Source organism: Salvelinus fontinalis, chromosome 25 (genome assembly GCF_029448725.1).
Source record: "Salvelinus fontinalis isolate EN_2023a chromosome 25, ASM2944872v1, whole genome shotgun sequence".
Lineage (NCBI taxonomy): Eukaryota > Metazoa > Chordata > Actinopteri > Salmoniformes > Salmonidae > Salvelinus > Salvelinus fontinalis.
Genome location: NC_074689.1, coordinates 15,302,694 through 15,313,100, shown reverse-complemented (window position 1 = coordinate 15,313,100; position 10,407 = coordinate 15,302,694). Strand labels below are relative to the sequence as shown.

At 43.0% G+C, this 10,407-nt stretch overlaps 1 protein-coding gene across 1 annotated transcript; it reads right to left on the bottom strand.

Moving 5' to 3' along the window:
• Nucleotides 1–1,990: 1,990 nt before the first annotated feature.
• vim (vimentin) lies at nt 1,991–10,286 on the bottom strand. Its single transcript, XM_055881371.1, has 9 exons — nt 9,586–10,286; nt 8,884–8,944; nt 6,294–6,389; nt 5,524–5,685; nt 4,447–4,572; nt 3,695–3,915; nt 3,238–3,281; nt 2,796–2,878; nt 1,991–2,596 (listed from the first exon to the last, which is right to left on the bottom strand). The coding sequence occupies exons 1-9, from the start codon at nt 10,137–10,139 to the stop codon at nt 2,555–2,557; spliced, it is 1,389 nt and encodes a 462-aa protein (XP_055737346.1). The 5' UTR covers nt 10,140–10,286; the 3' UTR covers nt 1,991–2,554.
• Nucleotides 10,287–10,407: the final 121 nt, after the last annotated feature.

Below are 10,407 nucleotides of genomic sequence, written 5' to 3'. Positions count from 1 at the left end.
TCTTCCATCTCTGACTGCAGTTAAGTGAGTTCAATGGCTAATCTGGACTCAGCGGTAGACGTAACATAGTAAACTTACATTTCGTATGATATATTACATTTCGTATGGTATGTATTAATTTGTGGATGTCCAGTGGCAACAAACAATTCTCTTTTAAAAGTTTTAGGCTACAATAAACTTACTGTTTCACCGTATAAAAACTATCGGTTGATAAATATGCAACAGTATGATAATGTGCGGAGACGTACTGGCAACAGGAATGTGCCTTTATGCCTTTCCCGACCACAAGTAAAAACTGGTTGAATCAATGTGTTTCCACGTCATTTAAGCCCGAAAGAATACATGTGATGACATTGAATCAACATGGAAAAGTGATTGGATTTGCAAAAAGTCAACCTAAGGGAATTTAATATTTTTTCTACACACATTTGAACCTAAATCCAATGACATGGTGAAATGTTTTGTTGATTTCACCTTGAATTCACGTAAATCAAAACTAGACGAACTAATGGCTGTGCCCAGTGGGAGGCTACTACAAAAATGACCATAGAATAAAGTGGGTGGATGCATGGATTATGTGAGCAGCGCTAACATGTTTAGAGGGATGAATATGAATGACTTAGGTGCGAGTGTGCTTTTACACAGCGTTTTCCACTAGGAGGTAGTCAAAGACAGGAAATATACTCAGGAACTACAGATTGTAGACTATCTGCACTACTTTTTGACAAGAGCCATATGGGCCTTGGTTAAAGGCATAGCGTGCCATTTGGGTATGTGGACTTATGTCCAGGCTATGTAGAGAATAGGGCTTAAATTAGCTCTCTAAATGCCCTGATACCAAGACAGCATCACCAGTGGGAATGAAGCAGTCTGAAAACAGATCTAACCCACTGACCCGAAACAGCACCCTTTTGGGTATTTGGCTGTCTCGGTCCCAGAATACTCACAGGAATGTTACCCCCAAATAGAGGTCAGAGGGACTATCAAGGGACTGAGCTCTTGATCCAGCTTTCTTGTGATTGGTGCAAAGGGACAAAGGTTAGAGTGAGGAAGTTAGAAACATGAGCTTGAAAGAGGTTCAATGTTTGTTAGCATCCTAGTAGAGAGTAGAGACCATGGTTGTGCTCATTTCCCCCACCTTATTGCTAAGCTGCATCTTGCACTTAATGTATAGTGAATTCCTCGTGACCATTACATTACCTACCAAATGCATGAGAACTCAAGGTAGAATGACGACTCTACCAAGCTGTATTTAGCTCGCTCATGCGGTTGTCTGGGGTTGTAGAGAGAGCAGGGTTTGAGAGGTTGCCTTCGTGCGAGTTAGCAGGACCTGACATTACGCTGTCACTTTTTGATAATGCTCTGTCACTTCCTCCATTGTAGAGGGCCAGGGGATAGGCAGAGGAAACAGATGACTTGATAATTACCAAGAGGACAATTGTGTAGAGAGAGCTCTGAGGTTATGATAGTGTTTAAGTCCAAGTTTGAACTTTATAGTTGATAAATATATCAATAAACATAGCATACTAGCAGTGTTGAATTGAAATTGACCCCAATTCACTCATGAAGTGTAGAATTTGTTTAATTCAAGTTATGGAATTGAAATTAGACTGAATTGGATTTGAAAAAACATTTAACCTTTGGAATTCCATATTTTACATTTCCCATGATGGAATTAATGCACTTAGTATCAAATATTGACTGCAGGATTTGTTTTAAACCATTTCAACTTTTCTAAATTTCCAGTGTAGCTAGGCTGTCTGAACACTGACATGATCAGCTTGAAAGCCTGAGGGAATTGAATGAGGAATTGTCAGTGATAATATTGACTTGGGAAATTAATTGGAATTTACCTAACATAGGAATTGAGACTGACCTGGAATTTGAATTAAACAGAATTTACAGGGAGAAGGAATTAAACACTAAGTACGAGTACTTTGGCCATTAAACTCAAAGAAAAAAAGTATAATTCAAGACACCCCAGAATACATTTTATTTTCCTCAAAGCTTTATTGACTTACAGAAGCATTGACAGTTTGGTGTTGGTCTTGTTTGTGTACATGAAACAGTGCTTCAATCCTTTCCATGATTTTGGTAAATTAGAATAGAAAAAAAACAGCCATTGCTCAAAGTGTTGCTATGGTCTAAGTCTAACAGCTCAAGTGTAAACTAGACTAAGTGGTTGCATCACAAATGACACCCTATTCCCTTAGTGCACTACTTTTCACTAGAGCCCTATAAAAAGTAGAGCACTATAACATAGAAAAAAATAAGTGTCATTTGAGACTTGCCCAGTGTCTGTGGTCAAACAGAAACATTCAGTAAAGCTGGTTTCATCTCCTCTAAACAGTGGCTATCCTACCTAGCAACAACCCTACCAGATCAGCAAGTACCCCAACGTGTCAAAAAGGCACTTTCAAAGCTGTTTGTTTAGTTTTACACACAAACAGAAATATCCCATTTTGCTTTCTCCTCATCCCCGACAGTGTTTTACCCCCCCAGTATGCTGCTGCTAACTATTTTCTCTTCTCAATAGAGACATGCAATGTGATGTTCACTCCAAGTCATCATGGTTCTGGGTGGACTCATTGATCACCTGATGAGGGGGAGGGTTATAGTGAGTATGGCAACACTTTACTTGCAGCTTACAGGTATAATGCATTATAACCTGTCATAAGAATGTATGTGCCTTTATGTTGTCTTAGTGTCAGGCCTCAGTGGACTTATGTCTAACATTAAAGTCGAACGGACAGACTTCAAACTCAGCCTTCACTGATGTAATGTCTAGTACTTACATGACCATCTCTAGTTTCAATGGTCTTGATCACAACCTTCTTTGACAGGTTGTCAATCATTGGTCTTGCCTCCAGCATGGATTCTGCAAGAAGACAAAATATTGAATAGAGTGCAACTTGGATAAAATGATATTAAAATGTTCCACTCAATACAACACCATATGATTAACCGTTCTTGTCAAAACTGAATTTAATTATTGCATACACCTTTATGTCACCATATAAGCGGTCACATTCCATTACATAATATCTCTTTGAAAAGGACTTTCTGAGTCCCATCTATCAATAATTCAAAGGCTCAGCTGCATCACTCGGAGGTTATACGAGGATAGTGCTGCTGGTTCTCTGGTGAAGTTGTCAAGCTAGTGTTAAGTATATCCTCATGAGTAACACATTTCCACAGGAGGTAGTGCTCTGTTCTAAAGCTATAAAGGGAACCTACCTCTCAAGTTAAATGATGAGAAGTTGGGCATGGGAGTGGTGATTCTAGGAGGGATAAAGAGACAGAGGGGGTAGGAGAGAAGGAAAAGCGCATTAGACACAGCTAGACGTCTGAAGATGAGAAACTGGCATGCAAACCACAGAAACACTAATCTTCCTTACAGGCCCGTTTAATACGCTTATCTAGTCCAGAGGAGAACACAAGATAAAACCTGTTTGTTTCAGTCTTGACTCATCTGTCTCTTGTATAAGCCACCATAAACTCCAAAATACACGTATTGTGGACAAACACAGGCAAATATATTTCCCTATATACATACACACACCTCCCCCTTTCCCCCCTCATTAACTCTACTCCCTCATTCTCTGCCCTCTTTCTACTTTCTCTGCTTATGTCACCTGCTCCCCTCTCCCTCCAGCAGCTTGGTAGGCATCTCTGTCCATCATCATGACCTCACCTGCTCTCTTCTCCCTCCAGCAGCTTCCTGTAGGTGGCGATCTCTATGTCCAGGGCCATCTTGACGTTGAGAAGGTCCTGGTACTCTCTGAGGTGACGGGCCATCTCATCCTTCATGTTCCTGATGTCATCCTCCAGGCGAGAGATGGTGTCTTGGAAGTTATTAGCCTCGCAGCCAAAGCTCTCCTCCAGCTCCCTCATCTGACGCTCCATGGACTCATTCTACACATCATAGGTTGATAAGAGATGACTGATTGTCTCAGGTTAAATTACGCTATGCTCTCATACATAGGTTTCCCTGAGATGTGGCTGTAGGAGTCCAAGTAAACATATAGTAGAGTCAGGGACTAGCTCCAACAAGACAGGTCATTGTCTGAGGTAAAGAGATGCTACACTGTAGTACATTTCAAAATTCTCTGCAAGGACACTTCCAGGAATTCCGTTAACATGGTATTGCATCTGGGTTGTTCAAATCAAGTCTTGGGAGGACACCCAGTCAGCCGAGGTGGTTTTGCTAGTCTATTTTTCGGCATTCAACCACTCATTTCATTAAAGTTGCATTTCATCTGACTCAGCACAGGAGATGTTCTGCCAGTACTCCTCACTCTAGTAGTACACTACATTCTCTGGAGTGAGACGTAGGGTTTGCTGGACACTCACTAGTGAGGCCCTTTGCTCCACTAGGAGCTGAAAGGAACAAGTCAGTCAATAGAGGAAGTGAACAGGGATAGTGGTTGCACCGGAAGTACTTACAGTTCCTTTGAGAGAGTCCACCTCACAGGTTAGGGCCTGTACCTGACGCCTGTACTCGTTAGCCTCCTGCTTGGCCTGCCGGATGGCATCGGTGTTACGGTTCGCAGCCTCCGACAGGTCAGCAAACTGAGGGGGGTGGGGAGAGATAAAGATAGATGGGAGAGCGAAAGAGAGCGGGCAGAGAGGCCTTGTTAGTTTTCATTAAAGATTAAAAGGCTTTTTAATTAGCCTTAATTGATGTGTGGGAGTCTCAGAGGCAAGGGGATATAGACAGAAGGTGAGCGTGAGCAAGAGAGAGGGACTTGTGAGAAAACTCTGCTCTACTCCTGAACCCTGAGATTAAAAGCTGAACGCTCAGCCTCTCACCCTGGCTGTTAACCCAGACGTTTAGCCTTAACGTGAAACAGGCAATTTGTCTCTCGCTCTCTGAAAACACTTTTACAGCATTAGAGAAACCACTTTGTATTACCTTTTATCCAATATGCATTGTCCTCAAATGTTTCCATTTAGTTTTCCATTGAAAAGATCAATATGTTTTAGAGCAATGCACCCTGCGCTCACCCAGACCATTGTCATTGACTCAATGAGTGGTCAGCTGTCCACTCAATCCACTGAGCCCTACAGCACCATCTGGCCTGTTAGGAAACTGAAAAGCTAATCCTACAAGGAATAGCCCTGTTAGACATTTCTACTCTGTCATCCCTAGAACGATCACTGCTGCAACTGCACACCAGAACTGCTACTGTGCTTTGTCATGGTAGGACAGCTTTGGATTCGTAAAACAGTTAACTAAAGAGCATTTGCAATCAATCTTCAAAGATTTAAAAGCCTGATGTTGTTCAGCTCCATAGCAAGAGACTAGCCTACTACGTCCTCTCAAAGTATAAACTTTCATTGTGATTAGTGACAGATGGGGCCAAAGAGACACGAAGCCAGTGTGAGGGATTGAACGACAGGTAGAGGACAGACAGTGTGAGGGGGACACAGATGCATCCCAAATAGCACCCCCATTCAGTGCACTACTTTCGACCAAAGCCATTTGGGACACAGCCATAATGTGAGTGAGGGGGTACTGACCTTGGACTTGTACCAGTCTTCAGACTCCTGGAGGTTCCTGCTGGCCAAGGTCTCGTACTGCACACGCACGTCCCTTAGGGCAGCTGTCAAATCAGGCTTGGCCACATCCATATCGATCTGGATATGCTGATCCTGGATCTGTGCCTGCAGCTCAGCAACCTCCTACAGAGTGGATAAAAGAGGAGGCCGGTTACAATACTGATCTTAGATCAGAAGGTTACCTCACTGGCTAACGTCCAATAATGTACCGTGGTCACAGGTGTTTGTTACAGTATACTCAATGTAGATGGGTTGTTGGGTAACTTGATGTAAACCAACATATTCAGCCAAATCCCTTCAAAAGGGATTTTTCAAATTGATTTTGCTGTTGAACTTCCTGTGTGGGGGGTTTTCCTCCTTGATCTAAGTCTTTGCTCCACCTGCCATGCATTTATCCTCTAGACAGTAATTCTCAGACTTCCGATCCGCTGAGTGTGTAATCACCATGGCAATGACCCTGCTGGCCAGGCCAATACCATGATCCTCTTAGGCCTTGGTGATGGCGGAGGTGGCCGGACACAGACTGTCCGAACTTGGCACAGGTGGGGGTGTAAGGTTAGATGGACAGACTGTTAAGTGACAACACCATGGTCACCTGACACCTCTCATCTGTCCCAACAGACATCAGATGACCTGGTCATTCAGCGTCCTAATAAACACTAACTATCCATTGGGACAGGTGTGGGTGTCAGGTAAGGTTGGAGGGGCAGGTGTTAACCACTCAGTCTCACCTCGTCATGCAGCTTCCTGAGGAAGAGGATTTCCTCCTGAAGAGACTCCACCTTCCTCTCCAGGTCCAGACGAGCAAGGGAGGCATTGTCCACATCCTACACACAGGAAACATTTAGCACAAAGTTCTACATCACATTCTAGATCCCATACAGTGGCATTGCAGAAAATAGTGGTCCACATGGCATAAATGGGCCACTGTAGCGCAATTGGTAGAGCATGGCACTTGCAATGCCAGGATAGTGGGTTCAAACCTGGGACCACCTGTACATAAAATGTTTGGATAAGAGTCTAAATGGCATATGAAGAGTTTCATGCCAAAAAAGCTACAAATTTTCACAAATATTGGTAAATTAGCCTTTGCTCTTTAAATTATTAGATATAGTGAAAAAAAATGTTTATCTAATCATGAGATGGGTTTGTTCAATGCCATGTATTTGTTTGAAATCACTTGAGGGTTATGTCATATCAAAATGCTATATCCACCTCACTCGCAAAGACAAGTTCAGTCAAATGTAACAACTAAATTTTTAATAAAGAAATGTACAAATTATACACATGACAATTTGTTATAATTCAATAAAGTCATGAGTCATTTAGCAGGTGGTCTTTTTCAAAGAGATTTACACTAAGTGCATTCATCTTAAGATCAATAGCTAGGTGTGACAACCACAGAGTCAAAAGTACAGGATACAAACATTCCATGTCATGTAAACAATGGCTATATAGCATTTTGCAACCCAAAAATATTTATATTTTCATACACCTAAAATCTATTAAATATATAATTTTTATTTTGTTGCACACACATGAAGCAATCATTTGATGAAAAAACAAAAATGCGAAGTGTGTATATGGCATTTTGGAAATTAATATATTATATAAAATACCTTTTAATCAATTTTCCAAATCCAGAGACATGGTCTCCTTACTATGTCTCAGGTAACTTCTGTATAATGCATTGTATTAAACACATATTTTTCACATCTTGAAGGCCTGTCAGTGCTGAACATCTTGAGCCAAACTTCCAGCAACACCATGTGATTAAATCACACAGAAGCTGTCATTTCCTCTATTTAAAATCCCTAATGAAGAATAAGTGAACAATCAGCGTAGTTACTGGGGGAAAATAATCAGTCAGGAATCAGATAAAATATATTTTTTAAATTCAATTTTTTTTGTGCAAAAAATCAGCCTCATGTCAATAAAGCTCAATTTCTAAGTCTTTCCAGCATAAGTATCTTACTGCTGGACACATAGATTGCTGGCCTCTGGTTTCCGCTCTGTCACCCTCTGGCCCGGATCTGGAGAGCCCTTGTTGCCAGCGCCAGATGTACTTGAACAAACACTGTCTGTGTGTCTGCTGCCTGCCGGCCGACCAGTGTGCTGAGGTCAGTCAGTGCCGCTCACCCACCCCTCCTCCCCGCCACTGGTACCGCCCACCCAGACAACAGCTTGCTTTGTCATTTAACCCACCTCTCCATCGCCTCATCAACAACAGAAACAATGGCATTGGAGAATCAGCTTTCCTGCCATAATTTCCAACTGGGACAAAGCTGTCCATTGAGCTCTGTGTTTAAAACAGACAGTGACACGGTGGCTGGCCCGGACCAGACCGGGCCTGGATGGAGGAGAGCTGCTGTGGACCTTCCTCTGTTCCGTTCTGACAAACGTTTCAACAGCTGGGTTCAAGTAACATTATATTTGACAACCTCACCCCACTAAGTGTTACACTGGCAATTCCCCAAGGGGAGAACAAAGGGATAAAAAAAGCAATGTAGGCTAGAAAATGGCATCTTGATAAGGATGAGGTGTAAACATAATTCTAAGAACAGGGATTAGGTTGTGTATATGTTATCAGGGAGCTGCACTTGATTTCATGTTCTCTGCAACAAAGTTGTATTGCTCATTTGAATGGGACTGCATTCTGAATGGGGAGGCCACTGAGGTGAAAGAGGATCAATAACCACCAAGGTCCTCAGTAACAAAGCTGCTCCTCACTGCAACGCCACCAAATTAATGAAAACCAATGGAGATTTGATCTAAATACCTTCTAAAATGTCTAGAGTAACACTTGAGTAGCCAGCATCAGTGGAAAGGCACAATCATTCTATTATAAACTGCACATATTTCCCTCTGAGTGAACAGCAAAAACATTTTTATTTTACCAGGGCGTGCCACTGAGACCAATGTCTCGTTTGCAATGGAGCCCTGCATCTTACAATTACATACATACACACTCGTGTCAAAATAACTTGGTCAAATGGAGTTGGTTGCAACACACCCAACATGGCTGGCTGTTCCACGAGAGATTGTCACTGGAGGTGAAACATCTCTACATGGGACCTACGCTACCACGCAAAGCAACTTCATCAGGCATGAAGTTTATCTTCACATTTCAAAAGACATGCTTTAGTAGGAAAAAACAATCACAAGTACTCAGTATGAAATGAACAGGACTATGTAGTTTACTGTGGAAAATAAAATATGGTGTCACACATGTATAAAAATAATGTTTGTTGTTTTTACAATTTTTTTAGATGAAGAATGAATAGAATGCAGGGATACTGTGAATGGGACTTTCTACCATACCTGTCTGAAGCTCTGCAGGTTGTGCTCTGCTTCCTCTTTCTGGATCATCTCATCTTGGAGCCTGAGAATAGCATTGGAGAGTATTATATAATGCATTTCAATTGCCACACCCACATTTGGTAAGGAAGTCCTGGAGTATGGAAGGCTGTAGAGCTACTCTTGAGTTCGACTAATATCACCATAACATCTTGAGTCTTTTATCTGAGGTTACTTTCACCAATAACTTACTCTTTGCAATCGGCTACAACGTTATATGCATTCTTTGCCATATGTGATTATTGGAAGTGCAAGAAAGGAAAATCGTTCCCCTTTCTTTAAAAACAGCTAAAATAGTCCAATGGAAAGTTGCCATTGGAAGAATGAGCTCATTTAAGTATTTCGTGATTGCATAATATGTTCCGTGCAAAACTGCATCCAGGCCTTGAACAAAACAGTTAAAGCTATGACAGTGAAAAGCGCTTAAAAGCCCTTAATCTGCGTGTAGTTCTGGGGCTGTGGGCTAATGGCTTTACAAAGAACCAAAGAATGCATGGGCCGTTGCCAAGAGAAACATTTTTTGGGGAATTAATGAATGTATTCTAACAATGGTCTGGTGGAACAAACACTGAAAAGGGACGTGTAGTGCATTAATAGTTCATAGTGCTTCAGAGATGGGGGGGGGGGGGGGGGGCATTTAGAAAATGTAATTCATTCGTTGCCTACTTCTCTCTGAGCCTCTCGATGTCCTCTCCCAGGTTGTCCCGGTCCACTTCGACATGGGCTTTCTCATTGGTGAGCTGGTCCACCTGCCTCCGCAGATCCCTCATCTCATCCTCGTACAGATCCCCGATACGGGACGCGCCTTTGCCCTTTATCTGCTCCAGCTCCGCTAACAGGATCTTGTTTTGCTGCTCCAGAAAGCGCACTTTGTCGATGTAGCTGGCGAACCTGTCATTGAGGTGCTGCATCTCCGCCTTCTCGTTGGTCCGGTTGGCTTTGAACTCCGAGTTGATGGCATCGGACAGGGCGAAGTCCACCGTGTCCGATGAGAGCCGGGGCATCGGGGCGCTGCTGCGAAGTCGGACATTCTTGGAGGCGTAGATGCTCGGCGGAGCGGAGGAGACGCTGTAGGACATCCGAGAGGAGCGCACCGGGCTCGAGTACTGGCGGCTAGACAAGGTGGACCGAGCCATCCCGACACCAGGCCGTCCTTCGCCGCCGAACATCCTCTTGTAAGAGGATGAAGAGGTGGTTTGCCTGTTGGTTGTCCGGTTCATATTGTAATCCTTTGGTCCCTAAGGTTTCTTCTTTCTTCAAAAAAGCTGTGTAAATGCCTTCTCTCAAACTGGACTTCCACTTCAGTGTGTGATGAAACCTCCGAACAGTACTACCCCAGCGAGAACTCTGCAGTAGACCAATGTCGGATTTTATAGTCCACTCCTTTATGCAAATCACATGTGGGTGTGATTGACGAAGCCCGGAGCCTGTGAAAACACTGGTATGCGCGCTCAGGGCATTGGGCCATTCTTCTATTGTCCGGCAGAC